General features: G+C 50.3%; 2 protein-coding genes across 9 annotated transcripts in view; one reads left to right on the forward strand and one right to left on the reverse strand.

The window, feature by feature from the left end:
• On the forward strand, positions 1–22,583 carry GDAP1L1 (ganglioside induced differentiation associated protein 1 like 1). 7 transcript variants are annotated; one of them, XM_057529353.1, is made up of 7 exons: positions 63–255; positions 495–534; positions 5,710–5,902; positions 6,934–7,107; positions 11,733–11,830; positions 12,604–12,736; positions 22,213–22,583. In XM_057529353.1, exons 1-7 carry the CDS (start codon positions 143–145, stop codon positions 22,554–22,556), a joined length of 1,095 nt encoding a protein of 364 aa, XP_057385336.1. In that variant the 5' UTR covers positions 63–142; the 3' UTR covers positions 22,557–22,583. The 7 variants fall into 7 exon arrangements, with proteins under 7 accessions (XP_028025081.1, XP_007193157.1, XP_007193158.1 ...); XM_028169280.1 differs by lacking the exon at positions 495–534 and having other exon boundaries at positions 1–255; XM_007193095.1 differs by lacking the exon at positions 495–534 and having other exon boundaries at positions 1–255; positions 12,604–12,718.
• FITM2 (fat storage inducing transmembrane protein 2) overlaps positions 13,025–25,817 on the reverse strand; it is a 22,600-nt gene continuing 9,807 nt past the window's right edge. For both annotated transcript variants that reach the window (XM_057529355.1, XM_057529356.1), the window contains one exon: positions 13,025–14,918. In XM_057529355.1, the coding sequence (XP_057385338.1) occupies positions 14,775–14,918 (144 nt within the window). In that variant the 3' untranslated portion in view covers positions 13,025–14,774. The remainder of the gene's footprint in view (positions 14,919–25,817) is intronic.

Raw genomic sequence — 25,817 nt, forward strand, 5'->3', positions numbered from 1 at the left:
GAGGCCATGTGATGCTGGGCGAGAGAGAGCCGCCACCGCCGGAGCCTCCTTTCTTCCCTCTGATTTCGGGCTGTCATGGCGACCCCCAATAACCTGACCCCCACCAACTGCAGCTGGTGGCCCATCTCGGCGCTGGAGAGCGATGCGGCCAAGCCGGTGGAGGCCCCCGAAGCACCCGAGGCGGCCAGCCACGCCCATTGGCCCAAGGAGAGCCTGGTTCTGTACCACTGGACCCAGTCGTTCAGCTCGCAGAAGGTAGAGCCCGAGGGAGCAGGGGAACCCGACCGATGCACCAGGAGGCTTGGGGGAGGGGATCCGGGAGGGCTTAAGTGTCTGAAGACCTGGTGAGAGGCTGGAGGGTAGAACCGGGGGCTTCGGGCCCGGAGGATGGGGGAAGCTGGGCTGCCCTCCCGGGAGGTGACTGGCCCTGTCTTGGGCCCCAGGAGCACCGTCCCTAATTCTAGGAACATCCATTCTGCCTCTTTCCCTCCCAGAAAGACCCGGTCTGTTGAAGAGCTGAGAAGAGAGACAAAGGCAAGGGGAAGGGAATGGGCACTGCTGGGAAGGCGGCCTGTTGGAGGGGGCTGCTGCTGCGGGGAGGGGGGAGGGGCGCTTCCTGGGGCCCAGCCTCCGGCCCCAGTAGTCCCATCGCAGGCCCTCCCCCCCTCCCCCCCACCCCCGCGCTGCTGTCCCCATGCCACAGGCCTGCGGGTCAAAGCTCCTCTGCCCTTCTGCCTGGCTGGGGGCCTTCTGATTGGGGCTTGAAGGGTCTGACCCTAGCCCTCCCCCCACCCCCACCCCCAATCTTGAGCTGAGAAGGAAGGAGTTAACCCATCTCCTCAAACCAGCTCAGCTGGCCCATAAGGTCTGTGCTTTTTGCTCTTAAAGGCACAGACGGCCACACGGTCCCATCTCAGACTCAGGGGAGCTAGAAGGCGGTTGAGAAGGCAGCCTGGTGTTGAGTTATCGGGGTTCCCGCTTCCTGGGGGTAAGGTCCGAGCACTGAACCTGTAAGACCAGGGGCCTCTAGGAGCGCAGTCTCTCACCCTGGGCTGTCCTCTCTGTGGGGTATGGATTCAGCACCATGGCCAGGTCCCAGCAGCCGGTCCTGCTGGAGCCTAAGGGTCACCCATTGCCTGACCCTTCGACTTCTCTTCTCCCTGGAAGATCCTTTTGTTCCATTCACTCATTTTCCAGATGGAGAAACAGATTCCTTAAAGAGAAATGGCCTTGGAACCAGGCTCTTTGGTTTGATTCTTGGTCTAGGCTCAGTTCCATCATCTGGAAAATGGGATAATAATAACAATAATAGCTACTTCTTCTAATTGCAACCCCCTCTCAGGATTGCTGAGGGTTGTTGAACAGGCGGTATAGCTTAGTGTTCTACACTGGCACTAGTCAAACTTGAGCATACATTACTGGTTCAAGTACAGAATGCTGGGTCCCACCCCAGAGATTTTGATTCAGCAGATCTGGAGTAGGGCCAAAGATGCTGCATTCTAACAGGCTACCAGGTGATGGTGATGAAGCTGGTCCACTGATCCCCCTCTGAGTAGTTCCTAGTTTAAAGTACAGACTATGAGGCCAGAAAGTCCCCAGCAGGACAGCCATCTTCTCCAATAATTCACCATGGAGTTTTTGGCCGGTCACTTTGCTTCCCTAAAGTCTCAGTTTTATAATCTGTAAAATGGAGCTAATGGCAGTACCTTCTTCAGAAGGCTATTGTGATGGTGAAATGAGATGATGCACAAAAAGTGCTGATTGCAGTGCCTGGCATGGTGTCAAGGCTCTGTTAATAACGGGTGTTATGATATCACTAAAGTGCTAGGTAAAGGAGGGGTTGGAGTTAACCAAGGTCATGCTGGGACTCTTCTGTACATCCATGCTGAACACCTACTGCATGTCAGGCTCTATACAAGTTGCTGGGGGGTTTGGGAATGAATCAGACTGACCTCCAGACGCCAGGATCTCCTCCTCCCCAGAACCTCAGGAGCGAGGCCCCACTGACCAGGAGGTAGGAGGGTGGCCCCTCCCATCACCATTTCCTGAGGGAGCCTCCTGAATATTCCTTATTCAGCATGAGCTCAGGGCTAAGGTGGCCCCTTAGTCAGGGATGGGACCACCCACTGCAATCCCATTTGCGACCAAGCCTCTGACCAAGGCAGCCTAGCATTCTCCTGCCTCTCCTGCCAGGGCCTTCCCCTTGCTCAGGGGCCTGTGGTGGGTTCTAGAGGCAGTGTAGCCTGATGGAAAACACATGGGCTCTGCAGTCAGATGGTCCTGGTTCCAGTCTCATCTTGAGTGCTTACTGGCTGTGTGACTTTGGACAAGTCACTTCACCTCCTCTGTGCCTCAACATCCTCATCTGGAAAAGGGGATATTTACATCCGACCCTGTACGATTCCTGGGGGACTGAAAGGACAGGGACATGTGTTAAGTGTCTGGCACACAGTATGGGCTTAGCAGATGCGTTTCCTTCTTTCGCATCAGTCCTAAAGGGCCTTGCCTGCATGCAGAGGGCCCTCCCAGACATGGCAGAAGGGAAGTAAATGACCTCTACCTACCACCCTGGCCTTACTTTTCAAGCTCTTGGACACTGGCGCCCCAGCCCTGTCCATGCTGCCCTTGACCATTTACCACCCCCTCTCCCACTCCCAGGAGGTCCACAGGCGAGAACTGCACATCTCACTACTCCTCTGCTCAGAAGCCTACAGTGGCTCACAAGTCCTTCCAGGAAAAAGCCGGAGTCCTCATAATGGCCTCAGGCCCTACTGCAGGATCTAACCTTACCTGGGTCATGGACCCACTCATCAATCGGGGGAAGCCTATGGACTTTTCTCAGAATAGTACTTTTAATTGAATAACATCAAATACATAGGAGTATTAGATTAGAAGGAAAACCAATCATACTGAAGTAAAGCTATTGGCATATTTTCAAAACAAATTTGTTACATAATAATATGTGTTTCTGTATTAACCCATAGTATCACATGATCTAGTGGCAGGACTAATAACTACTGTAATGTTGAAGTCGTGACGGATGTAATTGCAGCAACTGTGAAGTGATGAAAATATCTGATTCCTAGTGGTGACAATATTACAGGCACTGCTAATACCACCATGCTTTGTTGCCTACACTCATAATTGAAGAGAATGCTAAGTGTCAGCTTGACATGACTGAAAATAAACCTGTAATTTTCCCATCCTAGTTTGAGGACTCCCTGAATGTATTCATAGACCCCTGGGTCTAGGAGTCTCAATTAAATGTCCCTGTGCATGACCCTTTCTGACCTCCTCTCCTTTTGTCACCTCTATCCATCCTGCTCCAGCAGGATGGCCACCTCACCATTTTTCAAACATGTCAGACATGCTTCCACCTCAGGGCCTTTGCACTGGCTGTCCCTCTGCCTGGATCCCCGTGTGGACTACTCTCTTTTTGTTCTTTGCTCAAATGTCACCTTCTCAGAGAGGCCTGCCCTGATGGGTCACCCTATTTAAAATTGCCACTTGCCTCCCTGATGCCCTGGCACTCCCAATTTCCCTTACCTTGCTCTATTTTTTCTTTTTTCCGATGAACTCACTATCTTTTGACACACCATCTCATTTTAACTGCTTCTCATCTGTCTGCCTCCACCAGAATGTCAGCTCCCTGAGGGCAGGGATCTTTATTTTGTTCACTGCTGAGTCTTGAGCACTTAGAACAAGACCTGGCACAGAGTAGGCGCTCAATAAATAAGTGTTGAAAAGTGGCGCATTTGTAAGCCATAAGATGTTACATAAAAAAGGCATTTGGATCTGTAGGCTTAAAACTGGTGTAAGAAATAAAGCTTATTAATTTTTTTAAAGTATTTGAGATAAATAAGACTCAAGAGACTCTAAGTGTCTTTTACAAAGTCACACTGTAACTAAATGGCTGGACAGAGACGCCAACCCAGCCCATCACAGTTTTCTCATAAACAAGGGCCCGGGTGAGGGGGCACAGTACCTAGCCATGACAATGAAGCACCAGTGGGTGACTTTCAGGCACCCACAGGGGGGATAGTTTGCCCAGAGTTAGCCGATGTCTGGTCACACTGAGTGGTGACCACCTAAGTCTGGCGCAGTTCCAGGAGGCAAAGAAGGCAGATGGCCTTGGTGGCTGCATGCCCTCCCCCTGGGCCTGGCTTCCTCCCCCGCCGCCCCCCCTCCATCCCCTGCAGGGTGGCACATGGCTCTGGCCTGCAGCTCAGCTAAAGGAGAAAGTCTCCTTGGCTGCTTGCTGGTGTGACCCTGAGGCAGCTCCAAGCAGGACTGTTGTTCCTCTAAAGACAGTCCCCTCCCCAGGCAGGAGCCCCACCAGGCACCCTCACTGGAGTTCAAGGGCAGTGCCCAGGGAGTGGTCTCTGGGAGCAGATACCCTGCCAGGATGGAAAGCCAAACGTCTGGACCCACCAAGGGCAACGGCCTGATTTAGTTTCTGTTTCCATCCGTTCAGAGATCCCAGCTTGACCCAGACGCTGGGTGGCTGGGCGGAACCTGCCAGGAGGATGCCAGGGCAGGCAGGAAGGGAATGGGAACTACCACCTAGGTATGTACAGGGGTCATCGATGCTTAACAGGAATAGGCCTTTGCCTCTCTCAGGGGAGCCCTCTCTTTCTCCTGGGCTGGAGCTATTAGTAGGGAGGAGCATGTAAGAGTGGAGCTTGCCCTCCTTTTGCTGGGGGACCTTAGACAAGTCTAGCCTACCTTCTGAATCTCAGTCCACAGGCAGGGGATAGTTGGGCTAGGTGAGCATTAACCATCTGCCAGCTCAGAACTGTTGGGCTGGGTCAGGAGGCTCTCCGTTAGCATCTACCACGTCATATGTTTGTCTGGGACCCCCTGGAGATTAGGGAAAGACTCAGGAGGGGCCAGGCCCAGGCCTCCCTGGAAGGAGCCCCCAGGGCAGAGAGCACTGGTCTGAGAGTCAGGAATCATTGCTTCTAGTTTTAGAGCTACTGCTAAATTGGCTGTGTGGCTTTGGGTCAGTTTGTTGCCCTCTCTGGACTTTTGTTTTCTCATCAGCAAAAACGGGAGATAGTCTCTGCTCTGCCCTCCTCTGGAAGGCTATTGTGAGCATCCAACAGCCAGATGGGAAAGTGTCTGGGGACAATAAAGGGCTAGGCTGATGTTGGCAAATTATTTTTCACTTCACTTTGTTTCTCAAATAATTTGAGAAATTTTGCTACTGATCTTGGTGATGATAAGAATTTCTGCAAATTTCCTGGCCAGATTCACGTTTGGAGGCCAGGCTGAGAGTCCAATCCTGATAATGAGAATTATGAATTAAGCACCATCTATATACCAGACACTGTGTTGGTACTACTATTAATACTTCAATTCTGCAAATAAAAAAACCATGAAGCCCAGAAAGTGTAACGAATCCGCCCAAACGCACACAGAAGAGCCAGATATCCTATCCCAGGTACGTCCAGCAGTGACACCCAGCCCGGTGACCACCAGGCAGCTCTGCCCCTTGTCCCCAGGGCAGAGCTGTGTTCCTCCCACCACCAGGCCCCAAGGATGTATCCCCCATCCCGTACCCCAGGGGCCCAGGAGTGGGCTGGAAGCAACACTGTCCCCTCCAGTGTGTGACCTCTGACCTCCCTCCCCGCACGCCCCACCCCCCCCCCGGGCAGAGTGTCCCCGTGTGTCCGCCCGCCTTCCCCGCTCTGACCCTGGCGCCTGCAGGTGCGGCTGGTGATCGCCGAGAAGGGCCTGGCATGTGAGGAGCGGGACGTGAGCCTGCCGCAGAGCGAGCACAAGGAGCCCTGGTTCATGCGGCTCAACCTGGGCGAGGAGGTGCCCGTCATCATCCATCGCGAGAACATCATCAGCGACTACGACCAGATCATCGACTACGTGGAGCGCACGTTCACGGGAGGTACGGCGGCCGCGCAGGCCCAGACAGCGCCCCAGAACCTTGGGAAGCCTGGGGAACACCCCCGGGCCTGGTCTCCCCCACAAGGAACCACGGGCTACAGGCAGGGTTCAGATGCCCCCCAGGAACCGCAGAGCATGGCCACAGATCCCCGGGGACCCCACAGATCTGACCCCCCTCCCCGGTACTGAGGGAAAGGGCATGGCCCGGGCACCCCCCTTGGAGCGGCTAGGGCTATAGCCTCCTTGCCCGGGAACTCTGGAGTCACAGGCTCGGCCACAGACACTCCGGAGCCCATCAGGCATGAACGGGACCCAGACCCCCTTCTAAGTCCCCACAGACAGGATCCAGATCTCCCAGGGATGCCAGGGCTCGGCCAGGACCCAGCCCCCTGAAGCCCTGTAAGCATAGTCAGGGCCACAGGCTCTTCTGGAACCCCACAGACATGGGCCCGGATACCCGAGAACTTTGCAGACATGAGCAGGGCCTGGCACCCCAGAACCCCACAGAACCCTATGTCCTCCGTCCCTGCTTCCCTCCCTCTGGCCTCGCTCAAGTCCAGAAGCTCAGTGCCCATGGCAGAGGCTGCAAATGCAGCTGAGAGATCAGGGCCCGGACATGCACTGTTTTAAAAGAATATGAATTAGTTGCCAACATTTAAAAACCAAGGAGAATTCAATTTCAAACATCCCGGTTTCCAGCTTCTCTCCAAGTCTGGCAACACTAGGCCTAGAGACCCACCTGGCAACAAGCCCGGGCAGGTGAGGAGTTGCCCCTCAGGGGACAGCTCGGCAGGGCTCCAGTGAGGAGAGGTAGGCGGGCAGGATCACTAGGGTCCCCTGTCAGCCTGGTGGGGACTTTCTCTCAAGAGTCAAGGAAAGGGGATGGGCCCCAAACTTCTGGACATGTTGTGGTTCCGGGATGCTGAGGTTGGGGAATGGGGTGTCAGAGGCTGGCCTCTCTGAATCAGGGGGGCGGGAGGCCCGACACAGGGCCCTGCGTGCCACCGCCCAGCCCCCGGCCGTGCCCCGCAGAGCACGTGGTGGCGCTGATGCCCGAGGCGGGCAGCCCCCAGCACGCGCGGGTGCTGCAGTACCGCGAGCTGCTGGACGCGCTGCCCATGGACGCCTACACGCACGGCTGCATCCTGCACCCCGAACTCACCACCGACTCCATGATCCCCAAGTACGCCACGGCCGAGATCCGCAGTGAGTCACGCGGTCGGGGTCGGGGCACAGAACCCTCAGGGTAACCCGGTCTTCGCCCACCTCCTCCCTCTTCCTCCCATTCCTGTATCTCTTACTCACGTTCTTCCCTTTATCTCTCCTCTTCCTCCTTCTCTCCTCTTCCCCATGGATATCCCTCTGCCTCTGCCTCTCTCTCCATCCCTCTGTCTGTCTCTGTCTCTGTTCAGCTCTCTGTCCCTTACTCTGGCTCGCTCTCTGTCTCTCTGGCTCTCCATCTCACTCACCCTGTTTTGAGCTGAATATGTCTCTCTCCCTCTCTGGCAGTCTCTCTCTCTCATTCCCTTCTCCTGCCCCCTCCTCTTGTCCTGCCATCCCATACAGAGGCCATAGGGCTATCTGTCCCCCTAGAGGCTTGCCTGTCCATGGGAGCTGGGACACCTCCCTACAGGCATCTCAGCCCCAGACACCTGGGGTTGGCAGCCCAGGGCACCGAGTGACATCAGGGCTGGCATCACCAAGGAAGACTGCCCAGATATTGCAAGGCCCCGGGTCTCTGATTTCTGATTCAAGCATCCCCATATACTGTCCTAACTGCCAGCCTGATTGTGCCCACAGCCTACTTTATCCTTTCATTTTTTCAGTACTCAGTATATAAGTGTTGGATTAAATCAGATCATCCATCAACAACTGTTTACAGACTTTGGTCCAGGCTCTATGCAGACACCATGGGGTCCAGTACACAGATGAAGCATGATGATTCCAAGTAGATAATAGGTGCTCGGTAAATGGTCACTTCGTCTCTCTCAAAGGAATGAGGCTCATGTCCAAAGGTGGGGCAAGTTGTGGCACTTGATTTTGTCTCTTTAGAGTGCCCTTGAACAAGATTCAGGACATATTTATATTGTCCTGTCCCCATTGAGTCAACAACATTTAACAACATTTATGAAGTCTCCTATGACCCAGGCCCTGGGCAGGGGGCTGGGGACAGAAGGGGACTGTCACAGCTTCTACCCTCCCAGGGTCACAGTTTCATAGAAGCAGAAAGACAAATGACCAGATAATTACAATGCAGGACTAAGTAAATTTGAACAACCTCTCAGGAGGGCAGTCTGGCCCTCTATATCGAATATTAAAAGGCCCACACTTTGGAGACTGTCCTGCAATGACACTTGGATGTGTGCGCCAAAGAAGTATGTACAAGGATATGCATTGCAGCATAAGGGGTAATAGTAAGAGGCTGGAAATAACCCAGTTGACCATGATTTGGGGACTGGGTACATAAATTCTAGTACATACAAACAATGAAATACTGTGCAGCTGTTTAAAAAAATAACAGGCATGTGGAATGCTCTCTAAGATATATTAGTAAGTAGGGAGAAAGTGAAGGGCAAAAAAATGCATCTAGTGTGCTATCATTAGTATATGTAAAAGGGGGTGGAATGGATACACAGTTGCTTGCAAACACAAGGAGTATTTCTGGAAGGACGCATGAGAAGATTGGGAGAGCAGAACTAAGGGACTGCAGATTGAGAGGAGAGAGATTTACTTTTCCCTGTACCTTCCTTAATATTGTTTGAATTTTTAAACAAGCATGCATGTATAATCTATTCAAAATTAACTGATTTGGGGACTTCCCTGGCGGTCCAGTAGTTAAGACATTGTGCTTCCACTGCAGGGGGCATGGGTTTGATCCCTGGTCAGAGAACTTAGATTCCGCGTGCCACGCAGTGTAGCAAAAAAAAACAAAAAAACAAAAAAAAAACCCCACATTGATCAAAATTTTTCTAACCTGGTACCAATCAGTGTTATGATAAGGGGAATGTAGAGGCAGTGGGGCCAGAGAAGATGCCCATCCCAGCCTCCGGGGTCGTGAAAGGCTTCTGGAGTGCAGCAACATCCAAGGATGACCAGGAGTTGGAAAGGGAAGGAGAGGGAGAATCCTTTCAGGTCTGGGGGGAGGGGAGGGCGTGGTGTGTTTCGGGAACTGAAGGACTTTAATGTGGTTGAAGTGTAGCCCAATGTAGGCATGTGTAGTCGTGGTACAAGTCTGGGGAGTAGGGCTGGCAGAATTGGAATTTTATCCGAAGGGCAGTGGAGAGACAGTGATGGAAAGTGGCATGATCAGATCTGCATTTTACAAAGATTGTTCAACCGAGAGAAGACTGGGTGGAGCTGTTAGGGGGTCCTGGCTGTCATCTAGGTGAGCAATGATGGTGGCCTGGATTAAGTGGAGGGAGTCCCTAAGTGCTTCGGAAGCTGGAGGTGCTCCCCCATCCTGTCCTGAGCCATTTGAAGGTGCCTAGAAGGCAGTTGGGGGGCAGAGAGGATCTCAAGGCTCCAGCCCAGCTGGTGGGGGGGGACCTCACAGGATGCAGAAGTCATCTTGCAGTGACCCCCCAACCCAATTAGTCCAAGGTCTTTCCTTGGCCTAGTCTGCCCTCCTGGGGTCTAAAGAGAGCCACATGGGCAGCCCTGGGTGACTGGCAAGAGAGAAGATGCTGTACTTGACCTTCAAACTCATAAAATATCAATGAGGCTTAATATAGCCCCAAAGCTGAAAGATCTGGGAATATGCTTACTGGTATCAGGCCAGGAGATGGGGTGGTGGTTAGTGAAACCTCAGAGGGCAGAAGCTGAACAATTGCAGTCACTCATTTATTCACTCATTCCATTCATTCATTCATTCAACAGTCACTAAGCTCCTCTTCTGTGCCAGGCTTGTATTGGATTTTAAGGGAACAGAGATGAATCTGATACAGCCACTGCTCTCCAGAAACTCAGGTTCTAGTGGGAGACATATACATCCAGAGATAAGTAAATTAGCATCAAAATCTCCATGTACAGTAACACAGGTTGTGCACTGCACAAGTCCAGGGGGTACATTTCACATAGACTATGATGTGAATGGATTCGTGAAATGGCAGCTCTGATTAGTGTGTGTGTATGTGCATTCTCTGGTGGAAATCTGTACAGTGTACTCTGGAGGACAAAGGCATTGAGTGGTCAGACATCCTAGAGGATCAGGAAGGGCTTCATAGAAGAGGTCATCTTAAGCTGGACCTGGAAGGGGATTTTCAGGAATATTGGAGAAGGCTATTGCAGGAAGAAGCAGTGTGAGCAACAGCCTAGGAGTTTGGAATGATCTGGCACATTCAGGGAGTGTTAAGCATCTGGAGTGAGTGGCTGAAATGTTACCATCTGGGGACAGGGACAGTGGGGAAACTTAATGGAAGATGGAGTTGGTAAGGGGAGAGGAGGTGATCCTGCTGGGTCTTTTAAGGCAAGTTGAAGAGCTTGAACATTATCTGAGGGCAGCGAGGAGCAAGAGGTGGGTTTTCAGCTGGGAGTGGCACGGTCAAGTGTGTGTTTGAGGAAGATCTTTCTGGCAGAAGTTGGGAGAAGGGCTTGGAGGAGAGAGAGTGCAGGTGACAGGGGGTGGGTCACATCATCCAGGCAAGAGATCACTGGGGGGTCTGAACTAAAGGAGAGTCAGAAGAATGAAAGGGAGAAGTTAAACATGAGAAAGATTAAATAGGAAAATCAACAGGACCTGGGACAGATTTGGTTTGGGGAGGAGGGAGAAGGCAGAGTTGAGGACAACCCCCAGGCATCTGGCTTAGCTTAGTATGGGGCAAGGGTGCTGCAGTTTGGGGAGAATGCAGACAGGGAGTAGGTGGAACAGAGAAGATGATGAGGCTGGTTGGTCCAGGATGAGTTTGAGGAGCCCAAGAGATGTCCAAGTGGAGCTGGGATCCAGGGGAGAGGGCAGGCCAGGTTTGGGCACCACCACACACCTGGACCACCATGTCCCAGACTTACTGGCTAAGAGTTCCAGAGAAATCCTGCCCCAATCATGGAACAGACCTCAGGATCTTTTCCCACTTAATACTTCCACCTCCTCTTGTAAAACCCACAGCTTACAGCTAGACTTTTAATGTCAGATTATAGGACACTTTGTCTTTCCCATTAAGTATAATTCTCAAGGTGCTGCCTTGAGTTCCATCATTGACCCACATTCCATCACCCAGGCCTTTTCAGCATCTTTAAAAGGCCAATTTCCCAGGAAAGGCGGTCAATATGTCCCTGAATCTTCAGGGACTCTTATAGTTTTTTTAAAACAAGTTTTTCCCTGTGGATTACAGTGAGTGAGCACTAGACTGAGAATCGGACAGATCCGGATTCAAAATCTGCTTGTCGTTTACTAGTGTGGAATTTACTAGCCTCTCTGAATCCGTTTCTTCACTACAGAAAGGGGTGAGGGAGACGTTCACTGAAGCACGAGCTTGTCCACATTTAGGGTGATATTCATTTCCGGCAAACTCCTACTCATCCCCTAGAGTATCCTCCTCAGTGAGGTTTCTTGACACCTTGTGGCCCCCGGCAGGTCCCACAGCATTCTGTTCACTCTTCATTAGAGATTAATCATGCTATGTCGTAGGTATCTCTTTTATGGTCTAGGGCAGGATGGCTTCTCATCCATCCCTATGTCCCAGCCTGTAATGACATAGTGTCTCCTAGTTATGCCTGTTGATATTGTTACTTCCTGGACTAGTGTTTGAATGGGACCTATTCCAAGTTGTTGGGGGGAAGGGAAAGGAAGAGCACCAGGTATCAGAAGAACGGGACCTTTCCTATTCTCTCCCCAGGACATTTAGCCAACGCCACCATGGACTTCATGAAATTGGACCATGAAGAGGAGCCCCAGCTCTCTGATCCCTACCTTTCTAAACAGAAGAAGCTCATGGTGAGTGACCCCAGGCCTGCTCATTCCCCTTTCCCACCATCTTTTCCATGGAAAAGAAGAACTGGGAGAAGCTGGTTCTAAGTAGAGAATCAGCTAATGACATGAAACGGGAAAACCACTGGCTTGCTTTCCCAATCCTGTCTCCTCTGTCATTTACTGGCTCTTTGACCTTGAGCAAGTCACTGTTGCCCTGGAGCCTCACTTTCCTAATGTCTTAGGTTGTGTCCCTAAGAGCAGAGCATTGGACAGAGGTTCTGGGGTAAGCGAGGTATTGAGGGAGCGCTCTAAGGAGAACCCAGTAAGGATGAGATAGGAATGAAGAAGGGGCTAAGTTCACCTGATCCCACAGGGAGCTCTGGAGGATAAATGGTGCCACAAAGTCGATCCACCTTGAGACAAAGGGACAGACTTTTATCAGCCAATCATTGACCCCATTATTTCCCAAGTATTTCCAGGAAACTCCTCATTGGCTGAGAACAATTCTCTGAAGAAAGGGCAGCTGTGAGCCACTGTCAACCAACTCTCATAGCAGCTGGTGTATGAGAGTACCAGCCCCATGAAAGGGATCTGGCCAGGACAGTCAAGCTCACAGGACTATTGTGAACACCAGATGAGGATGCTTTGTAACGGTGGGGGTATCCTATACACTTAAGGGGATATAAGGAGACTGGGTTTGCAGAAGGGGATTTGGGCCAAGAGTCTTCCATCCCTGGTCATCCTTGCTCTATTGAGGCCAACTCAGCTCCTCTAGCTCCTGCCTGTCCTGCCCCCAGGCCAAGATCCTGGAGCACGATGATGTGAGCTACCTGAAGAAGATCCTGGGGGAGCTGGCCATGGTGCTGGACCAGATCGAGGCTGAGCTGGAGAAGAGGAAGCTTGAGAACGAGGGTGGGTGCCAGTCCTGGGGTAGGTGAGTGCTGGAGCCCATCCAGCCTACCCTGTCCATGACAGTCCCAGCATCTTTGCCCCCAAAGACCTTAGAGGACCATCCAGGTGGTTAGGATCATGGGCCATGGCGTCAGAAAGACCTAGGTTTAAGTCCAAGCTTGGCCACTTGCTAGTTGAATGACCCTGGGCCAGGTGCTTCACCTCCCTAGACCTCAGTTCCCCATCCATAAAGTGGGGATAATAATAAGACCGACCTCAGAGGGATGTTGAGACACTGCATGAAATAATACATGTAGAATGCTTAGATCAGCGCTTAGCACACGGTATTTAATAAAGGTTATTGAAGATGATGATGGTAGTGGTGGTGGTGGTCACTCTCCACTATACCACCTCCCCTTTCCCCGACTGAAGGATGTATTATGGCTTCTTCATGCTGTAGGAGCCAGACATCTAGGCTCACCCAGACTCTCTGACCTTGAGTCTTTCTGTTCTCAAGTGCCTCTCTTCTCTGGACCCTGAGCATGCCAGCTACATTTCCACCTCCACACCTTAGCTCCTGCAGCTCTTCCAGCCTGGAGTACCCTCTCCTTACCACTCTGCTCCTTTTTTCATCTATACACCATCCTTGCCACCACCCTTCTTCAAATTTCATTCTGGACCTTCCCATTTTGCTCTATTTTAGGTGGCCTGTTAGTCTGGTCTCCTCAACAATGCAAATTTGTGGAACCCATTCAACATGCACTGCTACACTCATAGCTTCACACACACACACAGAGATGTCTGTGTATGTGGGAAGGTTGTGGAGCACAGTTTTCTAAAAGATGGGTTTAGAGCGAGACAGATATGAGTTGGGGCCTAGCTTTGCTGCCTATACTGTGTGACTCGGGCAAGTTCCTTTCCTTATTGGAGCCTCAGTTTCAACATCTGTGAAACAGGATGGTAATAGTAGAATTTAAAACCTAAACTCCATCTTGTTGAACTCTTTAAAAAATGAAAAGCACTCAGCACAGTGCCTGGAACATACTAGTTAATTACATATGACAGCTAAAGGCATGTGCATTCTCCAGGTGAGAAAACTAAGGCTCAGAGAGATAAAGTGACTCGCTCAAGGTCACACAGCTCTTAAATGGCATAGCTAGGGTAAGAAAGAACAGGTTCCCTCTCAACGCGTCCAATGTTCTTCCAGCATTTCACAGCTGAGGCCTCAGGCAAATGGCACACACAGATACCTGAGGTCCTAAACAGGAACACTGTCATGCACGCTGAAGCCAGCTGCCATAAATCCTTTCTAGAAAAAAGCAGAGTATGGCTAAATGAGTAAAAACAATACATACCTCAAGAAGGAACTATCTCGTTTCTATCAGAGACGGTGCTGGAGAGGGGCCATTACAGAAGAGTGTTCAGGGGCCAATGGAAGTAGCTGGACCACATGTTGCCCATCATCCAGCAGGCTAAGCCAGGCTCTTCATATGATGGTGGTCACAGGGATACTGAGAGCAGCAAGAGAGCAAAGCCCCAAGGTGCAAATATGTTTTAAGCCTCTACTTGAGTCACATTTACGAAAGCCCCATTGGCTGAAGCAAGTGACATGGCAGAGCCAGGATTAAAAGGGTAGAGGGTTGGACTCTGCCTCTTGATGGCAGAAGCAGTAAAGCCTTTGCAAAGGGGCAAGCGTGCAGGAATGGGAGGAATTTGTGGCCATTTTTGCAGTCTACTCAGGGGTGAGGTATTCTGATTTTACTTTTAAAAGTACTCTGGTTGCTGTGAAAATGGATTTCAAGGGAGACAGAAGCCCAGATGAGATGGTGGTGGCTTGGACTGAGGTGGTGGCAGTAGAGATGGGGAGGCATGAAAGACTTGAGAGATATTTTGGAGATAAAGTGGGCAGGAACTTGCTGAAAGGTTGAGGGTATTGGAGGGAGTGGAGTAAGAGGGGATAAAGGAAACAAAGATGACTCATGAGGTTTTGGTCTGAGCTACTGAGTGGTACCATTTCCTGATATGGGCAAGGGGGACCCAAGAGTTCAGTTTGGGACACAGTGAGTTTGAGATGCTTTCACAAGACCCAAGAGGGGATGTCACAGAAGCCATTAAGTATTCTAGTCTGACTTTCAAAGGAGAGGTCAGAATTTGGAGATGGAGATTTGCAAGTCTTCAGCATATACACGGTGATTAAAGCCATAGAATTGGATGATGTCACCTAGAGGGCGGTGGAGAGAGACAGAAAAGAGGAATCAAGACCTGCTTATTAGTTATTTATTGCTTATAACAAACTGCTCCCAAACTCAGTGGCTTAAACAAACAAAAAAAGCATTTGTCAGGCTTCCCTGGTGGCGCAGTGGTTAAGAATCCGCCTGCCAATGCAGGGGACATGGGTTCAAGCCCTGCTCCAGGATGATCCCACATGCCGCGGAGCAACTAAGCCCGTGCGCCACGACTACTGAGCCTGCGCTCTAGAGCCCGCGAGCCACAACTACTGAGCCGACGTGCCACAACTACTGAAGCCCGCGTGCCTAGAGCCTGTGCTCCACACAAGAGAAGCCACCCCAATGAGAAGCCTGTGCACGGCACCGAAGAGTAGCCCCGGCTTGCCGCAACTAGAGAAAGCCCACGTGCAGCAACGAAGACCCAACGCAGCCAAAAATAAATAAATAATAAATAAATAAAAACAGGCAGCAGGCTAGATTTGAGCTGAGGGCCATAGTTTAAAAAAAAAGAAAAAAAAAAAGCATTTTTCATATCACACGTTTTCTGTGAATCAGAAATTCCGGAGCAGCTTGGCTGAGTGTTTCTAATTCAGGGTTGCATGATGTAGGGATAGATGCATGATGCATCTATCCCTCCCCCCAACCCTTCCCCCATCTCTGAGTCAAGCCGTTGGCTGGGGCTGCAACACTCTGAGCTGAAGGGTCCACGATGGCTCATTCACGTGGGTCTTCACTAGAGGTCTCAGTTCCCCACTGCTGTTGGCCGGAGACCTTGGCTCCTCACTACATGGGCATCTTATTAGGGCTGCTTGAGTTTCTTCACGACACGGCAGCCGGCTTTCCCCTGAGCAAGTGATCCCAGAGAGACAGAAGCAGCGGAAGCCACATTATCTTTTATGACCTACCCTTGGAAGTCATTCTGTCACTTCTGCCACATTCTATTCATTTGAAGCAAGGCATTAAATACAGCCCATATTCAAGGGGAGAAAAATTGGGTTCCACCAAAGAGATAAGTATCAAGTAATCTGTGAGCGTATTTTTTCCTTTTTTTTAAATTGAAGTATAGTTGATTTACAACTTTATATTATTTTATTTATTTATTTATTTATTTATTTATTTATTTATTTATTTATTTATGGCTGTGCTGCACAGCTTGCGGGATCTTATTTCCCCGACCAGAGGTTGAACCGGGCCCTGGGCAGTGAAAGTGTGGAGTCCTAACCACTGGACTGCCAGGGAATTCCCTACTACATTATATTAGTTTCAAGTGTACAGCATAGTAATTCAGTATTTTTACAGATTGTACTCCATCAAAAGTCGTTACAAGATAATGGCCATAATTCCCTGTGCTATACAGTATATCATTGCTGCTTATCTATGTTACACATAGTAGTTTGTATCTCTTAATCCCATACCCCTAATTTGCCCCTCCCTCTTCCTTCTCTCCTTTGGTAACCACTAGTTTATTTTCTCTCCCTCTCTCTCTCTTTTTTTTTTTTTTTTTTTATGGAAAGGCATTTTATTTTAAATATAGCAGTGTATACATGTCAATCCCAAACACCCAATCTATCCCTCCCCCCAACCCTTCCCCTGTCTCTAAGTCTGTGAGTCTGATTCTGTTTTGTAAATAAGTTCATTTGTATCATTTTTTTTTTTAGATTCCGCATATAAGCGATATCATATCATATTTGTCTTTCTCTCTCTGACTTACTTCACTTAGTATGATAATCTCCAGGTCCATCCATGTTGCTGCAAATAGCATTATTTCATTCTTTTTAGTGGCTGAGTAATATTCACTAGTTTATTTTCTGTATCTGTGACTCTGTTTCTGTTTTGCATATACATGTGTTTATATTATTTTTTAGATTCCACAGAGAAAGACAAGCACTGTTTCGTATTTTAAAACTACCACATCTGCCCTGAGGGTCCCCCTCATTGAGAGAAGGGTAAAGGCAGAGGAGCTGGCAAAGCTGATGAGACACAGTGGCCAGTGAGGTGTGAGGACTCTTGTGTCATAGAACCCAGAAAGGATTGTGTTTTAAGGAGGGAGAACAGTGTCAAATGCAGCTGAGAGGCTGAATAAACCAAGGATAGGAAAGCGTCCCTTGGGTTTTGTCCCATGGCTGTTGGTGGTGACCTTGCCAAGAGCAGTTTCACTGGAATGTGAGGGCAATGGCTGAAGAGTGAATGGGAGGTGAGGCGTGAAGATGGCTAGTGCAGACAACCCTTTTCAGAAGTTTAGCTGTAGAGGGAATAGAGAAATGGGGTGGTGCCTGAAGAAGGCTGTGGGGCGAAGGGAGGAATGTTTTCAAGATAGGAGATACGAGAGTGTGTTTTCAGGCTGGTAGAAATGCCTCAGTGGAAAGGAGAAATCAGTGATGCAGGACCAATGAGGATGGAGAGGGTGTGCTTCAGGCAGGGTCCCCAGGGGACACACAGGGCACCCTCAAATTGGATAAATCAAAGAGGCCTTCGTAAAGGGACTGTTTACAAATGTGTGGGCGGGACACAGGGAAACCACAAGGAAAAGTGCAGTACCTGGACCTGGGGTTGTGAGCGATGGGAGCAGTTTCAGGAACCAGGACAAAGAGGGCCACCTGACAGGAGCTGTGACTTTCTGGGTTCGATCCCTGGTCGGGGAACTAAGATCCCGCCTGCTGCCTGGTGTGGCCAAAAACAAACAAATAAACAAACCAACACAGCCAGCCTGTGGCAACCTGCAGAGAAAAAACTGAGGGAAGTAAGACTGACCTCACCCTCGCCCACCATCCTATCTCCCACCTCTGCTCCCCATTGGCCAAACACCCCTGGAGCCAGAGGGCACGGAGTCCCATCAGTGTATCCATCAAGTTGGCCTCCTGGGGGGCGCAGAGCAGCGTGGGGAGGGGAGGAGAGAGGCTCTAGAAAGGGAAAGGGAGGATATGCAGCGTTGGGTGGGTGCAGAGGACCACGGAGGGCCTGACCTTGAGCGCAGGTGGCTCACACCCTCCCTTGTGTCAGCAGGTGGTAAATGCAGGGGCCTGGCGTTGTGGGTTTCATGGTGGGGGGTAAGGGCTTTCATGTCTGAAGGTTCCTGTTTTCTGAATGAAGCATGAGGTGACGTCATCAGCGGAGAAAGCCACCGGGTGTGAGGAAAGAAGATGAAAGATATGTGTCGTCTCTGCAGGGGGCGGTGAAGCGAGCATCCCCCCAGAGCTGCTACAGGACTGCTATAGGACCCGGGCAGGGCTGCCGGCCCTCCCGGGCTTTGTGGTCAGGATTTAAAGTGTAACTGGTAAGGGTAACTGTCTCCAGCACACTCAGCTGGCAGACTTGGAGAAGGCACAAGACAGGGTTCATCCAGGGCTGCGACTTGGCAAAGGGAACCCACAGCTGCAGGAGCGGGGGAAACCGAAGACCTTCTGGTGACATGCCAGATAGCTAGCTACCCGTGCCCACGGACATTATGTAGTCATGGCTAGCAGTATTTGCCTACAAACAGAAACACAGGAATGGACATACTTAAATAGCGATGCACACTTACACACTCATGAACATCTGTCTGCAGGCAAACACCAAGTGCACGTGGGCATACACTTCACTTATGCATGTGGTAATCCCCCCACTGCATGGACACAGATGCCCATGTATGCAGATGTCTGCATGCTAATACACAACCAGCTTCATGGATTTGAGCAGGCATTCATGTGGGTAAACATACACACTATGCAGGATGCAGACACATAGGTCCACACACAGACCCAAATAAAAATGTACCCATTGAAAGGGACCTACGTGTCAGTGGAGATACATACATATGTATGATGAAGTACTCTCTCAGGTAGATGTCTTACATTTGACAGCAACTTTCAAACAGATTTGTTGAAAGATGGTGCCCTGTACTCCCTCTTGTTACCAAGGATGAACTGTTCTTGAACTAGCTAAGCCTAGTCCCTTCCCTTGTGTACTTGATGCCACCCACGCTCATCCCTTCAAGGACACCACATCAGTAATTCTCTCCACTCTCTCCTGTAGCATCACCTCCTCTCGGCTCGATCATTCCCATCAACGTGCTGTTTTTTTCTTCCCAACTTACAAAGACACTCTTTTTTAAAAAAAATTAATTAATTTATTTATCTTTTAATTTTTGGCTCCATTGTGTCTTCGTTGCTGCACGCAGGCTTTCCCTAGTTGCGGCAAGTGGGGGCTACTCTTCGTTGCGGTGCGTGGGCTTCTCATTGCAGTGGCTTCTCTTGTTGTGGAGCACGGGCTCTAGGCGCGTGGGCTTCAGTAGTTGTGGCTCCTGGGCTCTAGAGCGCAGGTTCAGTAGTTGTGGCACACGGGCTTAGCTGCTCCGCAGCATGTGGGATCTCCCCGGACCAGGGCTCGAATGCGCGTCCCCTGCATTGGCAGGTGTATTCTTAACCACTGCACCACCAGGGACGTCCCCCAAAACACTCTTGACCCGTCTCACATTATCGGCATATCCTTCCCACGACAGCAAAACTCCTTGAAAGGGTGACCTTTGCTCACCGTCTCTGATTCCTCTCCTCCCTTTCTTTCTTGGACTCCCTCCCAACCAGGCTTTCATCGTCAGCATCTACTCCCACTGTTCTTGTCAAGGTCACCAGTCGCCAAATGCAATCGCCAATTCTCAGCCTCCTTTTCTGTGACTTCCCGGCAGCACCTGAAGCCAGCTGAGCACTCTGTCCTTGGAACACCTTCTTATCTTGGCTTCTGGGACACCACACTCTCCTGGGTCGTCTCCCACCTCACCGGCTACTCCTTCTCATGCTCCTTCGCTGGTTGCTTCTTGTTGCCCAATATCTAAATCTTGAGGCCCCGAAGCTCAGTCCTTGGTTCTGTTCTCAGCTCTGTCTCCACTCACGCCCTTGATGATGCTGTGCACCTGTGCCTCTAACTGCAGACACATCATCTCCCCCAGAAGTCTAACAGGCATCTGGAAGATTCCATATTCAAGAACAAACTTCTGATCAGAGCCTTCATTACACTTTAGCTCCTCCTCCCGTGAGACCGTGAGCCTCTGGAGGGAAGACATTTGTGTCTTGTCATGTCTTCATGCCCAGCACATACTACCAGATAAACATTTGTTGGATGAATGAATGAACATGAGGACACAGAGTGAAAGGGGGAGGCTCAGGCTGTGAGGGTGAAGGGTATTAGATTCATGGAATTTCTGAGCTGAAAGGAACACCTCTACAAAAGGGCAGAAGCAAGCTTCCCAAGAAAGCAGACCTCACCGGAAGGGGAGAGGAAGGGGAGAGCATTCCAGGCATGGGGTGCAGCAGGGGCAATGGCCGAGAGGCCGAAATGGGCATGGCTTGCTTGAGGGGAACAGAGGGCAAGTGGGCAATTTGTGAGAAGTGAAGATCAGAGAAGTATTGGGTTGGCCAAAAAGTTTGGGTTTTTCGTAAGATGTTCTAGAAAAAAGCAAACGAACTTTTTGGCCAACCCAATACATTGGAGCTCGTCCAACTACTGAAAGGGCTTAAAAGCCACGCAGAGGAATCTGGACATTAATGTGTAGTCAGTGGGGAGAATTTCAGGTTTTTGAGCAAAGCAGTGATGAAGGAGACCAAAGGGGCTCCAGAATTTCAAGTCTAGTGTTTCCTAAGTACACAGGCTAATTTTAGATGTCACGTGACCATGGCGAGAAATAATATAAAACCACATGATGAGAATTATTCTTTTTAATTCTTTTGATTGTATTAAAGAGTGTTAGTATGATGCTAGTATTTAATTCCTATAAAGGGGTTATGTATTAATACCTGCCCTTTTCTTCAAACAAATAAACAAAACAAGTCTTGGGCTCAGGGATTTTGGGCGGGCAGTAGTATCCAGCTGGAATTTAATAGCGGTTGTTTTGTTTTTTGTTAAATGTACTTTTACCATTGCACATAGGTTACGGCAAATGATACTCTTAGTGATACAGTTTCTTTTCTCATTCATCACTCATTAAGTAAAGATTTAGTGAGCCAGGCACTGTTCTAGGTGCAGGGGATACAGCTGTGAACAAGACAGACCCAAATTCCTGCCCTCATGGAGCTTCCATTCTGGTAGAGGGTGACAGGCAATAAACAAAATGAGCACGTACAGTATATGGTGGAACACTGGGGAAGAGTTTTATGGAAGAAAACAGAGCAGGGGAGGAGGACGGTGACTGCTGGGATTAGGGTTTCAATTTTAACTGGGTGGTCAGTGGTCAGAAGACGGCACTGAGCCAAGACCTGAAAGCGGTGGAGGAGAAAGCCCTGTAGCTCTGTGGGGGAAGAGTGTTCCAGGCAGAGGGAACAGCAAGTGCAAAGGCCCTGGGGTGGGAACGTGCCTGGAATGAGGAACTGCAAGGAGGCCAGTGTCGTTGAAGAAGGGTGAGTCAAGGGAGGGGACTTCCCTGGCGGTCCAGTGGTTAGGACTCGGCACTTTCACTGCCGTGGCCCTGGGTTCAATCCCTGGTTGGGGAACTAAGATCCCGCATGCCGCATGGTGCGGCCAAAAAAAAAAAAAAAAAAAAAAAAAGAGTTAGTCAAGGGGGAAAATGTAGACTCCTAGGTCTGAAAGGTACCTGGGGGCCAGATCACGTAGGACCTTTAGACCATTAGGAGGGCTTCAGCTTTTACTCTGACTACGACAGGGGGTCATTAGAGGGCTTTGATCAGAGAGAAGGACATAATCTGACTTAAGATTTAACAGGATTCCTCTCTCTGCTGTGCTGAGAATAGATTCTAGGGAGTCAAAGGCAAACGATAATGGTCGTTAGGACCAGGATGGTAACATGGGAGGTAACATCAAACTTTGGATGTATTTTGAAAATAAAGTTGATGGGAACTGCTAACAAAGTGTATGTGGGGTGTGAAAGAAAGAGAAGAATTCAACATGGCCTGAGGCTTTTGGCCTGAGTGGCTGGAAGGATGGAGGTGCTGTTACTGACATGGGGATGAATGTGGTGGGTTTGGGGGTGACGATCAGGAATTCAGTTTTGGACATGTCACGTTTAAAATGCACAGTGGACACGCAAGTAGAGCTGGAAAATGGGCAGTGGGATATATGAATCCAGAGTTTAAATACATATATTTGCATTTAATAAGTCAGTTGATTTAAAGAAAACAAATAATAGAGCTAGTATATGCATCTGGCAAAAATCATGAGAGAAGTACAAGAGTGGGTGACCTTGGGGAAACACTATGGCAGGCAGACAGAAGCCAGAGGCGTCACTGAGAGAGGAGGGAGTGTATGGGGGAAGAAGAGCTGACCCCTCCCCTCCCCCATCTCCTGTCACTTCCATTCTAGGGCAGAAATGTGAGCTGTGGCTCTGCGGCTGTGCCTTCACCCTTGCTGATGTCCTCCTGGGAGCCACCCTGCACCGCCTCAAATTCCTGGGACTGTCCAAGAAATACTGGGAAGATGGCAGCCGGCCCAACCTGCAGTCCTTCTTTGAGAGGGTCCAGAAACGCTTTGCCTTCCGGAAAGTTCTGGGCGACATCCACACCACTCTGCTGTCAGCAGTCATTCCCAATGCGTTCCGGCTGGTCAAGCGGAAACCCCCATCTTTCTTTGGGGCGTCCTTCCTCATGGGCTCCCTGGGTGGGATGGGCTACTTTGCCTACTGGTACCTCAAGAAAAAATACATCTAAAGCCAGGCCCCGGGCTTGGTGTCTGACTGTTGGTGTCTCTGTCCTGTGTGATTCCCAATGAGCTCTCAGTAACGCACCGTCTCGTGAACACTTGGACAGCCCCTCCCACCCCTTGTTCGGAGTAATTCTATCATCAGTGTGAAAACATTCCATAGTTTAGGAGTAGATGTTGCCAATGCCGTGAGTTGAGGCCACGGTTCTACCAAAGGAGAGAAAGAGTGAGTGGGAGAGAGAGAGAGAGAAACAAAAACACGAATACCTTTTTTTTTTGATTCAAGGTCTCAAGATGGAACTGTGGGGACTGGTTAGGATCTGAGGTGAGTCCCAGGCCATTTCATTCACCAGGGCCCAGATCCTGGGAGGTGCTGGGGGCTCGGAGGGCCTGACCCCTCGCCTCCCCTTCCCTCTTGCCCCGGGAACTCTTCCACAGGACAAAGCCAATATCAAGACTTGACTCTTCTAAGCGCTACCTCCGGGTGGGGCTGGAGACCTGGAGACCCCACGGGAGGCCCCTGAAGACTGGAAGGGGCTTCATTCTTCTCCTGGAAGTGAACTGAGACAGCACTGGCCGAGCCAAGGCAGTGACTTCCAGCCACAGGCCATGAGCACACCCTCCCATTCCCCTCTTGATCTGGCCAGTGTGCTTGGTCTGGCGCTTTACCCGAAGTCCCTGAAGGCAGTGTCCATCCTCCTCTTCCCACCAGGAGTTGAGTTTTCCCACCATGTGAGGTGGACTTTCAGTAAAAGCCACATTGATCTTCTCTCGGAAGTTCAGCCCTGGCCGGAGTGCAGGGGTGGGTCTGGAGGTGGATGGCCTTCAGGTCCCTCCTCCGGCCTCTGCCAAAGCCATCTCTGTTAACGTCTGCCTTCCCCTTCACTCTCGGGGCTCCCCCCACGCCCTACCATGCCATGCAGGGGGGTTTCTGCATCCACGCTGCCGGTCCTTGTGGCGTCTCACTTCCCTGTGCCTTTTGCATGTTGGGAGAGGGTCTGGGTGTCACTGCCGCCCATGCTTAGAAATCACTGAAAGCCCCCAATAAAAAGCATCGAGGAGGAGCAGCTGCTTTTCATTTCTAAACCTGTGTTGTCCATCTAGTTCTCGTTTCCAGAGTTTGGGGCCAGAGGGGTGGAGGTACGACGCTGAGACTCAGTGAGTCTGACTCGCACCAATGTTTTGACCATTTCACTTCTGGTGAGAAGGAAGAGATGACTGATGGCTGCTTGGGGGGCCCAAGGCTGGATCTGGGGAGGCCAGGTCTTTTGTTTGTTTTTTGGCTGCACCGCATGGCTTGAGGAATCTTAGTTCCCCAACCAGGGATCAAACCCGGGCCCGGGGCAGTGAAGCTCCGAGTCCTAACCACTGGACTGCCAGGGAATTCCCACGGCCAGGTTTTATCTGATAGGAAAGGACAGACAGGATGTTAGAGCACATGTCCAGTACTTTAAGGCCCAGCTGTTGAAGAGGGTCATGTGACTTCCACGCTTGGTCCATGGGTGAGAATTACCAGGCTTCACCCAGCTGCAAAGGAGGCTGAGAAATGTAGTCTGTGATTGGGCAGCCTATTGCTAAGGAAGGAGAGAACAGATCCTGGTGGACAGCCAGCAGCCTCTGACATAAGGAAGCACTGAATGGGAAGAGGCCCAGGTCGACTGCTGGAGAGAACCATAGACTCAAAGACTCCACAGGCCCCACCTGCCCGTTCCACATGTGCAGAAACTGAGGCCTGGGATGGGCATGTGTCTGGTTTGGTCAGGATCCCACAACAAGTGAGCTAGAGTTAAGTGTCCTTTCCCTGGTCCCTTTCTGTCTCGGAATGTCACGGAGAGCAGCTCGGGTGTGGAAAAGAGTCAACGTGCGTACGTTTACTCAGAATCCGTCAGCTGCTGAGCCTTCTACCAGGTGCCGTGGAGGGTTGCAGAGATGGACAGGGTGTGGGGCTGAGTTCAGTCTAGTTGGGAAGACGGACACCACCACCGCCAGGACTGCGGTAATGGGCGCCCGCAATGTTTACACTGCTAAGAAGGTCTCTCCAACATTCACAGAAGGATGCCTGTTGGGGAGGACGGTAAGGGCTGCTGAAGGTCATATCTCCTTCAGCTCATGGGCTGCTCACTGCCAAAGTCACAGAATCATCTGCCCGGGCCATTCCAACGTTATCTCCAAAGACCTGTTTGGTCCTTCCCTAGCAACCTGGGCCCACATTGCCTAAAACCCTTAGTTTTCTCATCTCTAAATGGAGCTGATAGTAATCATAGCTGCCATCCTTTGAGTACTAACCAGGTACTAGGAAATTCACATAAATTATTTCTAAGTCTGCAAAGCATAGCTTTTTATGTCTCACTGATGAGGAAACAGAGGCTCAGAGAGTTAGCACCCAAGGTACAAGGGGTAGATTGGATTTTTGGATTCCCTAATAGGGTTATACATCCACAACACTTGCCATGTGACTTTGCAGCACCTCCCACTGTGGGTGGAGTTTATTCCCTGCCCCATCAGGGTACTGTCCATGTGACCAGCTTGGGCCAGCAGACTGTTAGTGGAAGGATGTGATGGGAGTAGAGGCTTTAAACGTGCCAAGTGGGTGCCTTAGTGTTCATCACGAGAAAAGCAGGCCCCAGGTAGTTGCTGCCCTTTTCATCTGGACCTTAGAATGAAAGCAGGACAGACTTGAGCCCAGCTTGTGGCCTCGAACCAAGGACAGCTGGCCCACTGCCTGGAGCAGAGCTCACCAGCTGAGGCCAGCCCATATCTGCAGAGCTGCAGCTATCTGTGAGCATTTGCTGTCCTAAACCATCAGGTTTGGGGGTTATTACTGCAATAGCTGACTAATACAGTAGCAGAGCTGGGATGAAGCCAAAGCCCTTCGTGTTTCCTCTGTGGCCTAGGCTGTTGGGAACTACAGCTAAGATAATTCAGTAAAAATGTCAGGCAGCAGATTTAGAAGTTCAGAACAAATGCTGCTAGTTGTTATTGATTTTAGTCAATGCTGCATTTAAAAAATTATATTAAAGACACCAAGCCATTTCGGGTTATTGGGGACATGTAGAAGTTACAGTGCCCAGGCTTCTGAGAGAGACATTCACCAGGCAAAGTAAATCTCTTCAGTAAAAAGCAGCCCTCATAGGCATCCAACATTTTAAAGCTTAGAACATATTTTCCTACCCATCATTTCATTAAACCAGTCAAAGATCAATGACATAGAAAGAATCATCCCCGTTTCACAGATGAGTAACAAGCCCAGAGAGGTTAAGTGACTTGCC

This window comes from Balaenoptera acutorostrata, chromosome 15 (genome assembly GCF_949987535.1).
Source record: "Balaenoptera acutorostrata chromosome 15, mBalAcu1.1, whole genome shotgun sequence".
Classification (NCBI taxonomy): Eukaryota; Metazoa; Chordata; class Mammalia; order Artiodactyla; family Balaenopteridae; genus Balaenoptera; species Balaenoptera acutorostrata.

Bases quoted from the DNA above. Each gene is read 5' to 3' on its own strand.
- GDAP1L1 (XM_028169280.1), top strand. From the start codon at position 76: ATGGCGACCCCCAATAACCTGACCCCCACCAACTGCAGCTGGTGGCCC. The intron at 7,108-11,732 runs GTGAGTCACGCG...TTCTCTCCCCAG, and splicing joins CGCCACGGCCGAGATCCGCA to GACATTTAGCCAACGCCACC. The intron at 11,831-12,603 runs GTGAGTGACCCC...TCCTGCCCCCAG, and splicing joins CTAAACAGAAGAAGCTCATG to GCCAAGATCCTGGAGCACGA.